The 20562-nt window shown below is 39.8% G+C and overlaps 1 protein-coding gene across 24 annotated transcripts in view; it reads left to right on the forward strand.

The window, feature by feature from the left end:
- PPFIBP1 (PPFIA binding protein 1) overlaps positions 1-20562 on the forward strand; it is a 176425-nt gene that overhangs the window by 104906 nt on the left and 50957 nt on the right. For 23 of the 24 annotated variants that reach the window (XM_043561653.1, XM_043561660.1, XM_043561665.1 and 20 more), the window contains 2 exons: positions 8405-8503; positions 11635-11840. In XM_043561653.1, coding sequence (XP_043417588.1) covers positions 8440-8503; positions 11635-11840 — 270 coding nt within the window. In that variant the 5' untranslated portion in view covers positions 8405-8439. Of the gene's footprint in view, positions 1-8404; positions 8504-11634; positions 11841-20562 lie in introns of those variants that run through there. The other variant, XM_043561667.1, reaches the window with a different exon arrangement.

Consider the following 20562-nt stretch of genomic DNA (forward strand, 5'->3'; position numbering starts at 1 on the left):
AAAGTATGTGATGACAGATGCATAGCAGAGAACCAGAAAACAAGGAGGATTGCATAAGAATCATAAAATGTTACAGGCATAAGGGCTTAATAGTTGAAGTTTAAAAGCAGAGTTATTGGGTTGAAACCTGAATTGTTTATTCAGAGCTGTTATTTTTGGATCAAAAGAAGCAGTGACTGGGGAGAGGAGCTCTTCCCTTGTTTACCTTGGTCGCCAGTTCAACCTCATCTTGGGTGGAGCTTGTTGTCCCAAAAGGAAAGACGGGTTCTTATGCTCTAGCACAGTGATTGAGTGTGAGTCAGAATCACCTGCACAGCCTGTAAAAACCTCCTAGAATTTCTCATTCAGTAGGTTTTGGGTGGACTCAAGTATTTGCATTCTAACTAGGTGCAGGTGAGGCTGCTGCTGGTCCAGGAACCATACCTTGGGAATCACTGATAGTCCGAACTACTCGGTCTTTCCATTTTTAAGACATTTTATCTTTGCTGAGACTGTATTGCTGCATACACTGGGAATATTGTATAATTGATTAACATCCCTAGTGAGCATCTTGGGAGGAGAAATTGATGAGAAATCTATGAGTAATTTATATGAAAATATATATTGTTTTCATAATGACCATATAATAATATGGCACTCCACCAGCCTAGTGGAATGTTTGTAAACATTCTCTTAACAAAAGGATTTCTTCTTCTAAGTGTCTTGATCTCTGTGAATTGTATCTGTCTCTGGGCATGAATTAGAAGTTCTCTTCAAACCTAAATATTTGAGCTAAGGAAAGCAGAGAAAGCTAGGATAAATGGCATTCTTACCCAAGTTTAGAACAAACTTACTAATTTTCTTAGTCTTTTTTTCCTTCTTCACAGAGAGACTGGGAAGTGAGCCTGACCTAAAACTTCAGTCAGTCAGCAACCCAGCAAAATGTGGTTTTCTGCCAACTCTTTAGCTACCACGCCCATTGCTGGAACTTTCCTTAATATTTTATCCCATTCAAATCTACTCTAAATGGGTCCTGACCAAGCTTGAAATATACCCAGAACATGCTTTTCTATTGAGTCTTTTGTGTGTGTGTGTGTGTCCTTTAATATATGAATGTTATCCCCAGAAGATTGCTTTTCCAAGACTTCTCTAAATTTATTTTTATTGAGCCATTGGAATAAGAAACCACTAGACTAAGGACTTCTGCAAATAGCGCTGATCTGTTTGTTTATTTTAGTTTTTTTAATGTTTATTTTGAGAGAGAGGTGGAGGGGAGAGGCAGAGAGAGGGGGGAGAGAATCTGTTCTGTCAGTGCAGAGCCTGACTCAGAGCTCCATACAATGAGATCATGGCCTGAGCCAAAATCAAGAGTCAGACCCTTAACCAGCTGAGCCACCCCACCCCAAGATCGCTGTTTAAATCACCCAACAAATAGGGCTTTCCCAAGTTTGAGCTATGACCTTGAACCCAAACCCCACTCCTTTGTTGTGGTAGTTATATTTTCTGGTGTTTTTTTCCCTTCAGCAAGTCATTCAAAGAAGTACATTATTAGCTCTTTAGAGTTCAGAAGTGAATTTGCTATCATATGAAAATTATTGGAAGTTTTAATCTAAATGATTTGTGGACCCACAAGACCAAATTATAATCAGCAGGTTTCTGGGTAGGCAATGAATTAGAACAAAGGGACTTGGATATTTGGAGTCTTTTACTTTGGACCTCAAGTGTATAATTGGATTATTCATTATCTTTGATTTATAACATCATTATAAGTCCATGCATTTCCTTTTTACATTAACCCTTTTATTTAGTTCATTTTAAAACTACAGTCTCATTTTTTTAATTAAAAAAATTTTTTTAATGTTTGTTTATTTTGAGAGAGAAAGTGGGGGAGGGGTAGAGAGAGGGAGAGAGAGAATCCCAAGCAGGCTCCACGCTGTCAGCACAGAGCTGGATTCGGGGCTTGATTTCAGAAACCGTGAGATCATGACTTGAGCCGAAACCAAGAGTCAGGTGATTAACTGACTGAGGCAACCAGCTGCCCCTCTACAATTTCATTTTTAATTGATAACAGTCTTTACCAAATTTTAAAATTTGAGATGAAATTTACATACAGTGAAATGCACACATCTTAAAGTGTATAGTTTGATGAGTTTTGACAAATGTATAAGCTTGTGTAACCAACCACTCAATCAGTATATTGAACAGGAACTCCCCCTGGCCATGCCCCCCCCCCCCCATCATTTGCCACTTTCTGCAAGTAACTGTCATCTTACTTTCTATCACTGTAGATTACTGCCTGTTCTTGATTCATAGAAAAGAAATCTTGTAGTACATAGTTGTTCATCTCTGGCTTTTGCTCAGCATAATGTTGCATGTGTCAGTAGTTCAGTCTTTTTTATTGTGGAGTAATTTTCCACTGTATTTGGAGTAATATTGTATTAAGTGTGTAAGGATCTTTTTAGAACAAGGGATTTTCTGAAGCCTTTTTATTTAGCCTTACTGTTTTTAAAAATACTTTTACCCAGCCATGAAAGTTGACATAGTTTTATCAACACAGATGCTCATTAAATTGGGCTGCCTATAAAATAACTCAAGCCATGGGCAAGTCAGAATTTTAATAAATATGGAAATTCTATTTTAATATTAGTCCCACTTCAGTTTGCTGTTCTTAACTCTTCTGTGTAGTCCTTTGAAGTCCAACTGGAATTTTTTGAGACTTACTTTGTGGCCTTGCATATATGGCCCATCCTGATGAATATAGTGGATTTGAAAAGAATGTATATTCTGCATTTTGATTTTTTTTTTTTTTAGTATAAATTGATTTAGGTAAGGATGGTTGATTATATTGTTCAAGTCTTCTATGTTATTACTGGATTTTTTCCCCTACCTTTGCCATTCCAAAAGAGGGTTGAAAAGGAAGAACAAATGACAGGTGGGACAAACAAAAAGGACAGGGCTGTACACTTACATCTAACCATATCAACAATTACATCAAATACGAATGACTTAATTTATGTAATTCTTCTTTAATTTTGTTGGGTTCTGCCGTATGTATTTGGAAGTTCTGTTATTAGTTGCAAAAGTATTTGTGATTGTTATGACTTCCTGATGAATTGACTCATCGTTATAAATATCTCTTTCTAGTGATACTTCTTTGTTGAAAGCTATTTTTCTTATATTAATATAGTCACTCCTGCTTTATTAGGCTTACTATATATATATATATATATATATATATGATACTTCATTTTTCATCCTTTTACTTTATATTTCTTTATATTTAAAGTACATCTCTATTAACCGCATATAGTTAGGTTTGTGTTTTTTTTTTTTTTCTTTTTTTCTTTTTAGCCAGTCTGATAATCTCTGGCTTTCAATAGTGTTCATTCTGTTTATATTTAATGTAATTATTTATATGATTGAATTTAAATCTACCATCTTACCATTTGATTTCTATTTCTCCCATCTGTTTATTGTCCCACCATTACTGCCCTACTTTTGGATTGACGATTTTCTTAGTATTCCATTTCACTAACCCAATTGGCTTTTTACTTATATCTCTGTAGTTTGTAATTTTAATGGATTATATCATATATTCTTAGCATAGCCTACCATGAATTAGTATTAAGAACTTTACTCCCTTCTTTCCTTTGAGCCAATAAGATTTTGATAGCTAGGATCTACTCTGTATCCCAAAAAGATATATAAATGTGTATCTCATGTATTATGGTTCCCTTTACTCAAGAGCTGAATTTCCTCCAGTTTCTACCAGCTTGTGTTTGCTCTGCAGTTTCTTCAAAACTGTTTTTATATTTTATCCAGTGTTTTGTATTGTTTTTATATTTTATCCAGTGTTTTGTATTGCTATTTGTGGGAAGGTTTGTCCAATAAAGTCTATTCCACATTATCAGAAGTGAAATTGCCATTTTGTCATTTTTAATGATGTACCAAGCACTCTTCTGAATCTATTACCTAACTCAAAAACTTGACAGTAACCTTTATTCATCTATATAACTCTTCTTCTCAGTCTATCCCCTCTATCGCCCGATATCCCTGACTTGAGTTATCCACCATCCTGAATTTCATGTTGCCATTTCTTCTTTTCTTTTTGTCTAGTTATGTTGAATCTATATGTATTTCTAAAATCTATTTATATTTGTATTGTTTTAACTTACAAAAATTTTGATGAATTTATTGGAGACTTATAATTTGCTATTATACTATATAGATTTAATCATACTACACATACATTACTTTGGTTTGTTTTGACAGCTGTATGTAATTCCATTGTGTAAATATATCAGTTTATTCATCTCCTCTTGTGTTGGACATTTGGTTTGTGTCCACATTTTCAGTCCTTTGAACATTTTTGTATGTTCATGATTATGTACTTCGGAGTAAATATTGTTAGATTGAAAATTAATGCATTTAATTGTAGATGATAATGCCAAACTGTTATTCATAAAGTTGTTAAGCCATTTTATATTCCCACCGACATTCCGTAAGAGACTCTGTGAGGCTACATTTTCTGTAATACTTGGCAGTGTCAGTTTGTTGTTTTTTTTAACCAGTTGACTGGGTATAAAATGGTATCACATTGTTTGTTTAAAATTCCTTGTACTAATGACATTAAGCCTCTTCCTATGTTTATTAGCTGAAGGTGTTTTCTGTTATATGTCTGTTCGTGTCAACCCTGCTTCCTTTTTTTAATTGATGTGTAGAAATTCTATACTTTAAATACCATTGAACTAGACCATCTATTCATGACTACTTTTCTTTTTAATTTTTTTTATATGAAATTTATTGACAAATTGGTTTCCATACAACACCCAGTGCTCATCCCAAAAGGTGCCCTCCTCAATACCCATCACCTACCCTCTCCTCCCTCCCACCCCCCATCAACCCTCAGTTTGTTCTCAGTTTTTAACAGTCTCTTATGCTTTGGCTCTCTCTCCCAGTCTAACCTCTTTTTTTTCTTTTTTTCCCTTCCCCTCCCCCATGGGTTTCTGTTAAGTTTCTCAGGATCCACATAAGAGTGAAACCATATGGTATCTGTCTTTCTCTGTGTGGCTTATTTCACTTAGCATCACACTCTCCAGTTCCATCCACGTTGCTACAAAAGGCCATATTTCATTTTTTCTCATTGCCACGTAGAATTCCATTGTGTATATAAACCACAATTTCTTTATCCATTCATCAGTTGATGGACATTTAGGCTCTTTCCATAATTTGGCTATTGTTGAGAGTGCTGCTATGAACATTGGGGTACAAGTAGCCCTATGCATCAGTACTCCTGTATCCCTTGGATAAATTCCTAGCAGTGCTATTGCTGGGTCATAGGGTAGGTCTATTTTTAATTTTCTGAGGAACCTCCACACTGCTTTCCAGAGCGGCTGCACCAATTTGCATTCCCACCAACAGTGCAAGAGGGTTCCCGTTTCTCCACATCCTCTCCAGCATCTATAGTCTCCTGATTTGTTCATTTTGGCCACTCTGACTGGCGTGAGGTGATACCTGAGTGTGGTTTTGATTTGTATTTCTGTGATAAGGAGCGATGCTGAACATCTTTTCATGTGCCTGTTGGCCATCCGGATGTCTTCTTTAGAGAAGTGTCTATTCATGTTTTCTGCCCATTTCTTCACTGGGTTATTTGTTTTTCGGGTGTGGAGTTTGGTGAGCTCTTTATAGATTTTGGATACTAGCCCTTTGTCCGATGTGTCATTTGAGAATATCTTTTCCCATTCCGTTGGTTGCCTTTTAGTTTTGTTGGTTGTTTCCTTTGCTGTGCAGAAGCTTTTTATCTTCATAAGGTCCCAGTAATTCACTTTTGCTTCTAATTCCCTTGCCTTTGGGGATGTGTCGAGTAAGAGATTGCTACGGCTGAGGTCAGAGAGGTTTTTTCCTGCTTTCTCCTCTAAGGTTTTGATGGTTTCCTGTCTCACATTTAGGTCCTTTATCCATTTTGAGTTTATTTTTGTGAATGGTGTGAGAAAGTGGTCTAGTTTCAACCTTCTGCATGTTGCTGTCCAGTTCTCCCAGCACCATTTGTTAAAGAGGCTGTCTTTTTTCCATTGGATGTTCTTTCCTGCTTTGTCAAAGATGAGTTGGCCATACGTTTGTGGGTCTAGTTCTGGAGTTTCTATTCTATTCCATTGGTCTATGTGTCTGTTTTGGTGCCAATACCATGCTGTCTTGATGATGACAGCTTTGTAGTAGAGGCTAAAGTCTGGGATTGTGATGCCTCCTGCTTTGGTCTTCTTCTTCAAAATTCCTTTGGCTATTCGGGGCCTTTTGTGGTTCCATATGAATTTTAGGATTGCTTGTTCTAGTTTCGAGAAGAATGCTGGTGCAATTTTGATTGGGATTGCATTGAATGTGTAGATAGCTTTGGGTAGTATTGACATTTTGACAGTATTTATTTTTCCAATCCATGAGCAGGGAGTGTCTTTCCATTTCTTTAAATCTTCTTCAATTACCTTCATAAGCTTTCTATAGTTTTCAGCATATAGATCCTTTACATCTTTGGTTAGATTTATTCCTAGGTATTTTATGCTTCTTGGTGCAATTGTGAATGGGATCAGTTTCTTTATTTGTCTTTCTGTTGCTTCATTGTTAGTGTATAAGAATGCAACTGATTTCTGTACATTGATTTTGTATCCTGCAAGTTTGCTGAATTCCTGTATCAGTTCTAGCAGACTTTTGGTGGAGTCTATCGGATTTTCCATGTATAATATCATGTCATCTGCAAAAAGCGAAAGCTTGACTTCATCTTTGCCAATTTTGATGCCTTTGATTTCCTTTTGTTGTCTGATTGCTGATGCTAGAACTTCCAGCACTATGTTAAACAGCAGCGGTGAGAGTGGGCATCCTTGTCGTGTTCCTGATCTCAGGGAAAAAGCTCTCAGTTTTTCCCCGTTGAGGATGATGTTAGCTGTGGGCTTTTCATAAATGGCTTTTATGATCTTTAAGTATGTTCCTTCTATCCCGTTTAATTTTTTTTTTTAACATTTATATATTTTTGAGAGACAGAGACAAAATGCAAGCGGGGGAGGGGCAGAGAGAGAGAGGGAGACACAGAATCTGAAGCAGGCTCCAGGCTCTGAGCTGGCAACACAGAGCCCAATGCGGGGCTTGAAACCCATGAACTGTGAGATTACGACCTGAGCTGAAGTTGGACGCTTAACCGACTGAACCACCCAGGAGCCCCTATACGTGACTACTTTTAATTTGTTAAAGACGTCTTTGGCATTTGCATCCATTATTCTCTCAGACTACCCTATTTAATTTGCAAACCTTTCCATTTTTCCTGCTCCATTTTTCCCTTTTATCACATACTACATTTGCACTGTTGTATACATTTTTATTAGCTATTTTACATGTAGTAGTAGGCTGCTACTACATGTTAAGTATAGAGGTTGAGAATAAGCATTTATAAATATTTATTGCAGACAAACAAATAATTATTGCTTTATTTAGGCCTTTTGGGAGAATTTACATGGGTGCTTAGTCTAGTATCTGAAGTGCATTAATTAATATTGGAAATCACATAGTCTTGACTTTTTCTTGTTAATAATCAAATTTTTTGCCAAGATAATTTCAATTATATTTTTTCACAGGTAAAAGAATGAGTAGATTGTGGCATAATTTCAGCATAAACCTATTTTTCAGATAGACTCAGATAAACGAAATTTAATATGTATTATATAAGACCTAGATTAAAACCCGGTCTTTGCTCTATATTGGCTGTGTTTCTGTTGCAAAAATCAACAGACATCTTTGATATTATCTATCTAATGGAGACAAGTTTATTCATTTCATAGAGTTGTCATGATTAAGGATTATGAGTAATTTATGTAAATGTATAGGGACCACTGTAGGCACTCAGTACATGGTAGCTGTTGTTATATTACAAAATCCCAGTAGGTGTGTGCAAGTGTGTTTAGTGTATATGCTAATAAACTCTTCTTGTAGGCACGTCTTACGAGACAGAGTGGGGGGGGTGGGGGGGTGGGGAACCAAAATTGGAAGAGCAGAAATTGGGTGGTGCTGGTGCAGGAGAAAAAAATCTGTCCACTGAGCATTGCTGATGGCCCCTCAGGAAGTTTCCATCAGTATCTTCAATGCTTTTCATAGAGACTTAGAGCTCTGTATAGCATGGAAACCATTCTACTGGCTGTTAAACACCTTGAGTGCAAGAACTGAAATGTCCTTATTTTATTACCTAATGGAGCATGTGCTCTTACAGGACGGTAGACGGTGGGCCACAGCATGTTAAGCGAGCCAGGTCATTCAGCTCTGCCATTTCAGAAGCTCTCTCTCCGTGTTTGACATCTAGGTGGGGTTGCAATTTGAAGTTGAGTTACCATACCCTCCAGGAAGCACATGTCACGTAAAGGATGTAATGGCGACATCATTGCTTTTTCAGCTCTAGGTTGGAATTTGCCCTTGACAGATAACAACATGATGAGTGATGCAAGTGACATGCTGGCTGCGGCGCTGGAGCAGATGGACGGGATTATAGCAGGTAATCTGCATCCTCTGAAAGGTGGCGTCACCACATTGACTCTGCGCTCTTGGCTTTTTCATTACAACACTTTTATTCCCTTTCCACTTGCTTATTTTCATGTATTGGCTGCCTTTAGATTCCACATAGTTGCATCTTGGTCCCTCTTCTCCATTTTACACATTTTATTTTAAAATGCCAAATTCCATTTCCATCCTAGGTTTCTGACTCAAGGATAAAGAAACAGCATCTCATGTGATTTCTGTGCAGGTAGTCTGTGGACCACACTTTGGGGGATACTGCTCTACCCTGTATCCACGGATGTTCTGATCTGTTCCCTGATCACTTTCCCACCAATGACTCTCACTTTGTATTTGCTTTCTCAGTTCTCTGCTAAACTTCAGGTCTCTAACTGCCAATCAGGTACTCCTTTGAAATAGCCTATATGCATATCCGTGTCATCATGTACAACTTTGAGCTCATTATCTTTCCTCAGAAGCCCCTCTAGTAGTCTTTATCTTGTCTAATTTCATAACCTTCCATCCACACAGTTTCCTAAATAGAAATTTAAGTCATTCTAGACCTTTGTCCCTCATTGTCCCTATTTAAGTCAAGTTCTATCCATTCTATCTCCTTTCTGCCATTCCCTTTTATCCTCTAAAACCTGTCTTGTCTGTGCTTACCACTGTCTGGCTTTATCCAAGTAATCCTCACACTTGATGTTCTTGAGGCTCTTGCTTTCTCGCTCTAGTCCGTCATTCTCTGGACCACCAGAATGTCCTTTATGAAACACACATCTGGTTGTATTACTCCTTTGTTAAGAACCTTCAGCAATTCTCTATTATGGAGATGGAGCAAAAACAGTGTAGACCATTGCCTCCTTGTTTTCTCTTCATGACCAAGGAGACTGACTAGCAGGTGAACCCTTTCAGTCCCTTGTGGTCTTCCAGGGGTAGTGGCTACCTAAGGTCTCATGTCACATTTTGTATTTTGTCACAGGAGAAATACTTTTATGTATTTAGGAACTTAGTGTAATGAAGAGAAGGTTGAATGGGCAAGTGGGTAGGTAGGTCAGGGTCAAGGTGGAATTTGGCTTCTACCGCTTCTCAGTTCGAGCTGTCTTGGCCCCTGTTGCTTACTTTTCTGGACATAAATTTGACCCTGCTCTGTTTTAGTGGTTCAGAGAAACAAAAGGTGTTTTCTTGTTAGAGGGTCTTCTCTTGAGGGAAGTGGCAGGTCACACTTTGGCCTCCTTTGTATATCCCGGAGACCAGATTTCATGTTGACCTCCTTTGTAGATTAGACTACATCTTGAATACTGTATTCAGTGCTTGGAATATCAGTTTCAAAGAGGTTATTGGTAAACCTTACCTAGAGGAGGAGGTGACCACGAAGGTAAAGAGTTTGACAGTCAACATCTGGCAAGGAAGCAACTGGTTAAGTTTAACCTAGAAAAGTATATTCTTGCTCAGGGCATGATATATACTGTCAAACAGTTGAAGGACTGCTAGATGTCTTTCTCTGTCGCAATTTCAAAAAATATAACCAGAACCATTTGTAAACTGTTACCAGAGGTTATAACCTTATACTCTTAGTAGAACTCAAGTCAAGAGAAGTGGTATTTCTAGGACAGTAGTTGAGGCTTTATATTTTACATACTCCACTAGATGAATGTGTTTGTACCTTAGCCCTGGCAGGGCTTGAGGACCAACATTAGCGTTCTTAAGAAAATCAAATTTCCCAGGTCCTACCTCACAGTGAGTTCGTCAAGTAGCTTTGTGGGTAGAACCTGGTTTATGTTCTCAAATTAACATCGGTAGTTCTCCTCCTCAGGTAGGAGGGAGGGGGGAGATAAGACTACAAATATTTGAGGAGTTTTTCTAAATATGCATCTCTCCCCCATCCCCGCCTGTTTTGTGATGGAGACTTAACAGAATGGAGGGTCAGTGTGGGCACATCTGTTTTTTATAATATTAATCAGGTGATCCTAATGCTTAAACCTGCTGGAATAGTACTTTTTAATGCTTTCCTGTTCCTCCATTTCCCTGACAGACTCTCCTCAATTTATATTTTTCTGGATTCTCTTCTCAGCCTTACATGGTTCTGGAGGAGATTGATTCAGAGAGTTAAGTGAAGCATTTAGCAGTGGGCCTAGCATATCAATGGTTGCCATTATTGTGGTTCAACGCAGGTTTGGGTCCAAATCATTTGGTCCAGTATTAAGCAATGTTGGTGGGATGGACTAACTGAGAGAGAATTCCTCTCCCTACCGTTGGAATTGATCAAACTGTATAGCCACTGGAGAGAGAATTTACACATTGGTTCACAGTTTTCTTCCAATTAGAAGACCTTCAGATTAATATGGTGATAGCCTAAATATAGTAATTATTGATATTTAAGTATAAAGCTAGTATGTATAGTTGATAGACCAGGAAATAAAAATCAAAGAGATGAAGAGGATGTATATGCATGCTTTCAGAATGGGCTGTGGGTTCGTTATGTGGTTTTTAAGTAGTAGAGTGCTTTCCCTTATAAGTAATAGGAAACAAAAATGGCTGTAAAACTTTTTTAAGCTGATATTAGCAAGAGTATTTGATGTTAGGCTGCAAACAAAATCATGGGAGAAAATGTTTATACACACAGGCTCATGCATTTATACACAATGTATATATGTAATTCATTGAACTCCCCCAAAGTTTAAATTCTGGTAAATTAACTGGGAGCTGGCCCTGTTACATTTGACATTATGCTATGCAATTTCCACCTCAATGTGCAACTTCTCTGCAGGGAATTTCAAGACTTTAGGAAACTTAAAATTTATATTTTCAGCTGATCTGCTACCTTCTTAGCAGAAGGTACCTTATTTCCATGAGGTCAGCACATCCTTCACCAAAGCCCATCACATTCTTACCATACTACACAATTGGCCTCTCTATTAGGTATTTGATGATTGATATTTACCATCAATTATATGGTTTTATTTTTGTACCAAGAATCTATGACTTGGAAAGATTTTCATGACTGAATTATTTTCTTTTTCTTGTTGCTTGTTTTGATTATTCCTCACTGTGACCTGACTTGCTTTGGCCTATTATCTAAATCCTGTTTAGATAAATCCTGTTGCTCTCTGTGATTTTTTTTTTTAAACCTAGGTTCTAAGGCCTTGGAATATTCCAATGGAATTTTTGATTGCCAGTCTCCCACCTCCCCGTTCATGGGAAGCCTGCGAGCTCTGCACCTTGTAGAAGACCTGCGTGGGTTGTTAGAGATGATGGACACAGATGAGAAGGAAGGTTTGAGGTGCCAGATCCCAGATTCAACAGCAGAAACACTCGTCGAATGGCTTCAGAGTCAAATGGTAGGTGTCTGCACGTTACAAATCCCATGCTGTGAGTCTTTTGTTGCTTATTTCAAAATTTAGAACATAAAATAGTGGATTCGAACACGAAAAAAAAAAAAGTATAGGGCAGCAGGTTTGCTGTGGTTTTATCCCTTAATGGATCCTAATTCTCTTTAAGGGTAATTTTTTTTTTTTTTTCACATTTATTTATTTTTGGGACAGAGAGAGACAGAGCATGAACAGGGGAGGGGCAGAGAGAGAGGGAGACACAGAATCGGAAGCAGGCTCCAGGCTCCGAGCCATCAGCCCAGAGCCTGACGCGGGGCTCGAACTCACGGACCGCGAGATCGTGACCTGGCTGAAGTCGGACGCTTAACCGACTGCGCCACCCAGGCGCCCCAAGGGTAATTTTTTAAAAAGTACTGTTAGTGTACATTTCACGGGTCCCAGGAGTTCACCTCCTGATTTTGCCCATAAATGTGGGCTAGCTTTCAAATTTTGCTTGGATGACGTGCCGTGGCCTAAAACAAAGAGTCCTATAAGGGAAAGAACCTTGTGTGTGATAGATGCTTTCTCAGTAATAATGGGAAGTTCACTGTTAAAGGACCCAGTGGCAGCAGTTCTAAATAGGAAGTAGGGTGCGTAGACGCCTCCAAAAGCAGCCTTGCTCTGTAGCAGTATTTGATATGAAGTGCCATCTAGTGGTGTGAGGTGGTCATTTCAGTGCCTGTGCTCGAGTTAAACTGTAGAATTGGACTTTAAATGGTGCTCTTACTCATTTGAACAATGAGGCCTCTTTCTAGGCATCCGTCTCAAAAGCTGGTGGTGTGGCCGACGTGCCCTTTCCCTGAACACAATGGTAAATACCATAGTGTTAATATGTGTTGAACAGGGGCGCCTGGGTGGCGCAGTCGGTTAAGCGTCCGACTTCAGCCAGGTCACGATCTCGCGGTCCGTGAGTTCGAGCCCCGCATCAGGCTCTGGGCTGATGGCTCAGAGCCTGGAGCCTGTTTCCGATTCTGTGTCTTCCTCTCTCTCTGCCCCTCCCCCGTTCATGCTCTGTCTCTCTCTGTCCCAAAAATAAATAAACGTTGAAAAAAAAAAATTAAAAAAAAAAAATATGTGTTGAACAAATACAGCCTAAAGAATGCCGCTAAAAATACTCAAAGGAGAAGACAGGAAATGTGTTCATTTTGTAGGTTATACACTTAAAAATGGTAAAAATGATACATTTTATGTGTGTATTGTACTACCACCAAAAATAAAAACATTAATAGGGTGATAAAATTGGGGGTTGGATGGTATTTTGGCATTTACAGATGCTGGTGCTGGAGACCACAGATCTGAATTTTTATTTTGGCTCTGACCCTTAGAAGCTTGTATGATTTGGGGCAGTTTTTTTAAAGCTGTTTGTGTCAGTTTCCTCATTTGTAAAATGAGGGAATGGTAGTTTCTGCCACATAGGGTTGTGAGTCTCTTGAATTAATTTATGAGTGCTTGTCAGTGAACCTGGTGGATGATTAGTCAAAAAAGGTAATATCACAGAGTAGATGGTAGCGAGTAGAGGGAAAACCACGGGGTCCCTTTGCAAAGAGGCCAAGAGAGGGTTGGCTCCAATTACTAGGAGAGTTAGGTTACACATTACTCATACATAATTCACTTTTTTTTGGGGGGGGGGCGGGAGAGGGAGAGAGAGAGAGTGAGTGAGTGAGTGAGAGGGGGAGGGGGAGGAGCAGAGAGAAGGAGGCAGAATCTGCAGCAGCCTCTAGGCTCTGAGCTGTGAGCACAGAGCCTGATGTGGGGCTCGAACTCATGAATGGTAAGATCCTGACCTGAGCCAAAGTTGGATGCTTAACCGACTGAGCCACCTAGGCACCCCTGTGGTTCACTTTTTTGACAGAAGTACAGACATCTCTCTGACAGAAGTACAGACTGTGGAGAAGCTTCCACAATATTTTAGAAGCACTTATTACTGGTTACATAATTAAGATTTCATTTAGGTTTAATGATAGCCAACTTGGGAGTCCTCATACTGAAGAGTAATACTAATCTTCTCAGTGCAACTGGGCATTGGCACTTCTAATTATTACTTTGCCTGGGCCAGGGAGATCCCCTGGTTTCCTGTAGGATGCTGGTTATTCCTTCTCTGCTAGTTTCTACCACCTATTTAATTGTTTCATATGATCAGAAGCTGGATAAGAAAAAAGAGAAAATAGTAACACTATGTTTGTTACTGATGAAGGGATATTAAATCCATAAGAATGAATTTGTTTCAAGAAGATAGCTATAGCTGTAGCCTTCTAAACATGAAAAATTTTCTTTTAAGACTCAGAAGTTCCTCTCTGTGGTAAAAAACAAATCTATTGAATATGCCGTGTTTGTTCAATTACTGAGGTAGAATTCTCTGTTTTGATTGTGAAATATTATCACGTTAATACAAATATTGATGGAGAATTACATGCTTTATCAAACTCCAAGTTTAAGAGGGCAAACAGAAAAAATATGTCGAACTGTTTGAGCCAAGCAATTAGTTTCTGTTTACTTTAGGTCTAACTCAGTGAGTTGCCGAGAGAATTCTTATAGTGCTTTCTCCAGTAGACACAGTTGAGGATCGTGACCTTGATCAGGTCATGCAGTCCCAAAAGTGTCTGGTTATTTGACAGTTTTAATAGGAGGCATTCTCAAAATCAGCAGAAGTTACAAAAATGTACTTTTCAACAAAGCTAGTGAAAATGTGGCTGGCAGAACTCCAAGTCAGGCGTCACGGCCCATGAGATAAGTAAGGAGAAGTGCACTGCTTCTGACCTGAGAAATCACCGCAGTATGTTTCTGTCTTAATCCTACATTTAAAAAAAGGCAGTATTAATTCTGAGTGTACCTTTTAAGAAAATTTGTGTAACCGGTTTCAGGAAAATAGAAACACTCGTGGGGGTACCTGGGTGGCTCAGTCGTTTAAGGCTCTGACTCTAGGTTTCAGCTCAGGTCATGATCTCCTAGTTTTGTGAGTTTCGAGCCCCACGTTGGTCTCTGTGCTGGAGGTGGTGTGGAGCCTGCTTGGGATTTTCTCCCTCTTTCTCTTTCTCTTTCTCTCTCGCTCTCTGCCCTTCCCCCACTCACACTGTTTCTGTCTCAAAATGAATTAAAAAAAAAATAAAAGAAGTAAATAAAAACACACATTATTTAAAGAGTTCAGATGTGGGGCATGTTCTGTCCAGGGCTGCTGGCTATTCTCCCCAGGTCCCTGATGCTCAGCTCCGTGACCCATTGCAACACTGCCATCCTTGGATTCCCCGCTGCTCTCTGGCCAGCTTCTCTTTTCATGTGTGCCTCTGGGGGATGTTTTTTCAAGCCTTGGTAAACAAGGTACATTCAGATTGTATTCGGTACGTGGTCACAATTCTCTGAGTTATGCAGCATCTCGCTGAGCCATCCTAGCTAAAGTTAAAGCTGCTCTTCCCCTCTGGTCCCAGGCTTCTGATAAACTCCCATGAAAAGTGTCCACAGGCACAGGAAAGCGAGTGGACCGAGTCAGCAGAATTCTTGAAGGAAGCCAGTGCAGTGTGATAAGTGAGAGATGCACTTTGAATGAAAACCCTGGCCACCGATGTTGGTTAGGATTGAATGGAAAGAGACTTGTCTGTTATTTCATGAAAGTGAGCAAAGAAAGAGGAAGTGGCAAGGAAAATAGGGACAGTATTTTTTCTTCATCTCATGTTAGCCCTTCTCAAAGTAGAAGATTCTCTTGCTGTATCTGCATCCCGTCACATAGCTGGCTTTCAGCAAATGTTGAATAAATGAATGAATAATGTTGAATGAATGAATGAATAATTCTTCTACTAGAATAGGAGCTGGGCCTTAGCTTCTAGGCCTTCATCTTCTATTCTTCATCCTTCTGTAACTCAGAGGGCTTTGGCATATTCTTGGGACCGGGATAATGTAGTCTCCACATAAACCCCTCTCCCTACTTTGAGCATAGTGGTGCACATGAAAACAAAGTGAGGAAGGGCCAGTGCCCGTCTTCCCTACTCAAGTGAGGTGTCTAAAAGAATCTTTCGGAAGACACTAAAGAAATCCATCTCACTCACCCTGTGCTGGCCGTGGCTGCACAAATAAGGAGCTGTGCATGCATTAGCTGCATCGTGGGCTAGCCAGTGTATCTTGGCACTTGATATTTTGGCAACAGAGATACCCAGATACTTCAAGGGAGGCTCCCTCCAGATGTTTCTAATGAGAACAGCAGATGAAAGCGCTTGGCATCTGCTGTTCTTGCAAGTATTTGAGATGTAGCTCTGTTTTTGGAGTCGTGGATCTTAGAAGCTGGCCTACCGCTGTGGTTCGTCTCCCCCCAGAGCAGTCGATTTTGCTCCAGTTGGCTGTCTAGTTAAGAAGATGTTTTGTCTCTGGAAGACAAGTACTGAGAAAATTAAAATGTAGAAGTAAAAGCCGTAGTCTGATTTTTGACCACATCTGCAGTCTTGGAACGTACAGAGTGTATTCAGGCTTATTCTGAGCTTCTGTCTTTGATGAACTTCCTGACAACACTGAATAAACGCATGTCTTTCCTGGAAGAGGGTCATGATTGGGCTTTTTGGGTGTGATGAAGTATATATGAGATTGATTTCTCCCTTTGGTTTCCTTTTTGAGCAGAGATGAGATTTTGGAATAGAGGGCTTTCCGAAGAGGTTGTCCCTTTTGCCTTGCCATCGTATTTCCTTTTTAGAGCCACAACAGAATCTTCAGAGGGAAAAATAGATGGAATGTTTCAAGACTGACCAAGTCAGAGGTACAGTAGAGAGTAAAAGGGGCCCCAGCCAACCAAACGGGATGCTCCAGTGGCCCCGAATGGCAGTGGTGTTGCCCCGAGATAATTACAGCACAAGGATGAAGCCTCACCACCCTCATTCCATCATACTTGGCGAGAGGAAAGGGAGCAGAGTCCTGCAGCCTGGTGGCATGATTTCTAAAGTTGTTGATATCATGTTCTTTGATTCTATGGACGGTAGTGTGGGAGATGCCTTCTTGTGCTGTTGAACCCCGGTGAAACGTTGACTGTGATGTTCATGGCTCTCAGGTCTTTCTCAGTCTATTCTACGAGAGTGTCTAGTAGAGAGCAGGCAATGAATGTATGCATGCAGTAGTAGAGAATGTCTGCATGCAACTGATTAGGAGGCATGAGGCCCTTGTGTTATTTATGTTTCCTTTGGTAGCTGGAGATAACATTTAATTAGAAGAGCTTTAGTGGGCTGTGCCTTCCTTTTTCTTTCTTGATCCTGAATTTTTTTTTAAATGTTTATTTTTGAGTGAGAGAGAGAGAGAGATAGAGGGAGGGGCAGAAAGAGGGGGACAGAGGATCTGAAGTAGGTTCCAGGCTCTGTACTGACAGCAGAGAGCCTGATATGGGGCTCGAACCCACGAACTGTGAGATCATGACCTGAGCTGATGTCTACGCTCGACTGAATGAGCCACCTAGGTACTCTTTGATATTGAATTTTTAAAAATGTAATCATGAAATCAAAAACTGTATGGCAGTTTTTAAAACTAATTTTCAAAGTAAGTATGTTGACCTCGATGGATAGTATGTATATGTTGAAGGGGGGGCTGCTGCGTGTGTGTATGTTATAGTACTAGTCTATTTCTTAACATTTGTTGTCCTTATAAAATTGAACCGATGTTCTTTTCCCCATTTTAATTTAGCTACTCCCCGTTGTGTTTTGGGAATGTTATATTCAAAATGAATTCTGTGCTACAACGTAAGTAACTATAATTGTGGCAAATCACTACTTGTGTGTTGATTTTGGATTTAGACAGGACAACAGAGCTTAGGAAAGAACAAAGCAAAATGAAGTTTGGGGAGAAAAGGGAGACAACTGTAGACTAATGCAAACCAACAGAACTAAGAAAATTAAAGGAAAACACAGTATGATGCTTTCAGAAAAATAATGGGCAAAATGTTCTTGTCTACTTTGAAATAATACCTGTTGGTACTGTGTGATGGGCATATAAAGTTTCATCATGCTAGTCTCTATTTTTATATATATATTGAGAATTTTGTATAATAAAACATTTTTTGAAAGGGAGGCACATGAGACAAGATGCTAACATTTATTATATCTTTATACTTGATTGTGTGTATATTTGATAATTAAAAGGAAATTAGGGGTGCCTGGGTGGCTCAGTCAGTTCAGTGTCCGACTCTTGATTTCAGCTCAGATCATGATCTCATGATCTCAGGTCTGTGAGTTTGAGCCCCACATTGGACTCTGAGCCTACAGCACGGGCCTGCTTGGGATTCTCTCTCTGCCCCTCCCCTGCTTGTGCTCTGTCTCCTTCTCACTCACTCAAAATAAATAAACTTTTTTAAAAAAGGAAATTAATACTAAAAAGAAGAACTTCTATTTAGGTGGTGATGGGTGAGGTATATTGTGACTCTAATGTTATTTGTAGCACCTGCCATGTGAATTCAGGCAATTCATATTCCCAGGTGTGGTTCCTGACTAACTCTAAGATCTCATAATTCCGTAAGAAATAGAACTTTTCAGACATTTTCCCCTCATCATGCCAGGAAAATCTGGCAAACACCATGAGTTCCTTGATTAAAGTATCCTTATTACAGTCCCGCTGGATCCCTTGCCCTTCCCTCCCGAGTGTCCCACATCCACCTCCACATGCACTGCTAGCTGGATATGGTATTGAAACCCCCACGTTGATTCCAAGTTTGACTTAAACTTTCAGGTGGACTAAATGTAGTCAGTAAAGGGTTGCATCATGAGTTAAAGTAGAAAGAGTTATTCTGAAGGCATCTCTGGGATTTTGAGTAAGGTAATTTGGGCTGGTGTTCAATGCTCTGGATGCCCAATTGACTCAACAGGAGTTCATACTAAATATGTTTTTAATTATATGCTACAATTTTTTTTAATTTTTAAAAAATGTTTTATTATATGCTAACTAATTTGGATGTAAATTTTATTTTATTTTTTTTAATTTTTTTTTCAACATTTATTTATTTTTGGGACAGAGAGAGACAGAGCATGAACGGGGGAGGGGCAGAGAGAGAGGGAGACACAGAATCGGAAACAGGCTCCAGACTCTGAGCCATCAGCCCAGAGCCTGACGCGGGGCTCGAACTCCCGGACCGCAAGATCGTGACCTGGCTGAGGTCGGATGCTTAACCGACTGCGCCACCCAGGCGCCCCTGGATGTAAATTTTAAAAAATAAAAAAATTTAAAGAAATGTTTTATTATTTATTTTTTGAGAGAGAGAGAGAGAGCATGAGCAGGGGAGGGGCAGAGAGAGAGGGAGACACAGAACCCGAAGCAGGCTCCAGGCTCTGAGCTGTCAGCACAGAGCCCAATGTGGGGCTCAAACTCATGAACCATGAGATCATGACCTGAGCCAAAGTCAGATGCTTAACTGACTGAGCTACCCAGGTGCCCCATGTGCTCATGATTTTATAAGAATCTTGGGAGAATCAAAAGAAATGTACGACATTTTTGCACTGAGGGACTGTTAGGAAGAATAAGTGACCAGCTGTCATAAAATCACTAATAAACTATCCATGGCAGAATATGATGAAAAGCTAAATTGTGAAGGACAAGACCAGACACAGAAGGGAAGCCTGTGGAGGGGGAGAAGAGAATATGGCACAATATGAGGAGGGGGTAGGAACTGGATTGGTAGGAACTTTGAAAGATGGATTTGTAGAGGCAAAAAGGAATGGGGAGGTGAGTAGAGTGGTGGACACAAAGCCTTGGGGTAGATGTTGGAGAAGGAGAATGGAAGATAGTGCATTAAGAGGAAGAAATTGAGAATGGTAAGGATAGAGGTGATCATTGTGAGTCTCAGAGAAGCAGGAAATTAAGGTTCCAAAGTATACGTGGAATAATGAGCTTTTTTAAAAAAATTTTTTTAAAAATGTTTATTTTTGAGAGAGAGAGAGAGAGAGAGAGAGAGAGAGAACACGTGCATGAGTGGGGGAGGGGCAGAGAGAGGGAGACACAGAGTATGAAGCAGGCTCCAGGCTCTGAGCTCTTACCACAGAACCTGACATGGGGCTCGAACCCACAAACCGTGAGATCATGACCTGAGCCGAAGTCAGATGTTTAACCAACTGAGCCACCTAAGTGCCCCAATGATGAGCTTTTAGAAGGAGTTAAGACTCAATTCCCCCAAGATTGGCAGGGGGAAAGAAAGGAAAGATGTTGGAGGCAGTATATACATTATGCTTTGGAGAACACATTACATAAGGGGGTTCATGCAAGATAGTCTCAATTACTAAAGTCCAGTAAAAAGGCTCTGGGAACACCTCCTAAACATGGTAGGAAGAGACAATACAGACTTGAAGTTGACCATGGAGGACATACCAGGTTGTAGGGAAACATGAATGAAAGACTTGCTGAGATGTAAGAAAGCCAAGTTAAAACCAAGCATTCATTCATCTTTCATTCATCGGATGTTTATCGAACACCCCTCATTGTTCATTCAGCTCATTTGGTTTGTACTCATTGTATGTCAGATGCAAAGACAGACATACTCACAAAGAATGCAGTTTGTTGGAAGAGAGGGACGTATGTGTAGCCAAGTATAACCTAGTCCATTCAGTATGATGCCTGCTGTGGTGAGGGTTCATCCGGATGTTGTAACTGGCATGTGAGTGAACAGGTAATTCAAGGAAGACTTGACAGACAAAGCTCTAATTGAACTGGACTTTAAAGAATGAGGAAAGACGAGGAAAGGGTGGGA

Source organism: Prionailurus bengalensis, chromosome B4, assembly GCF_016509475.1.
Source record: "Prionailurus bengalensis isolate Pbe53 chromosome B4, Fcat_Pben_1.1_paternal_pri, whole genome shotgun sequence".
NCBI lineage: Eukaryota > Metazoa > Chordata > Mammalia > Carnivora > Felidae > Prionailurus > Prionailurus bengalensis.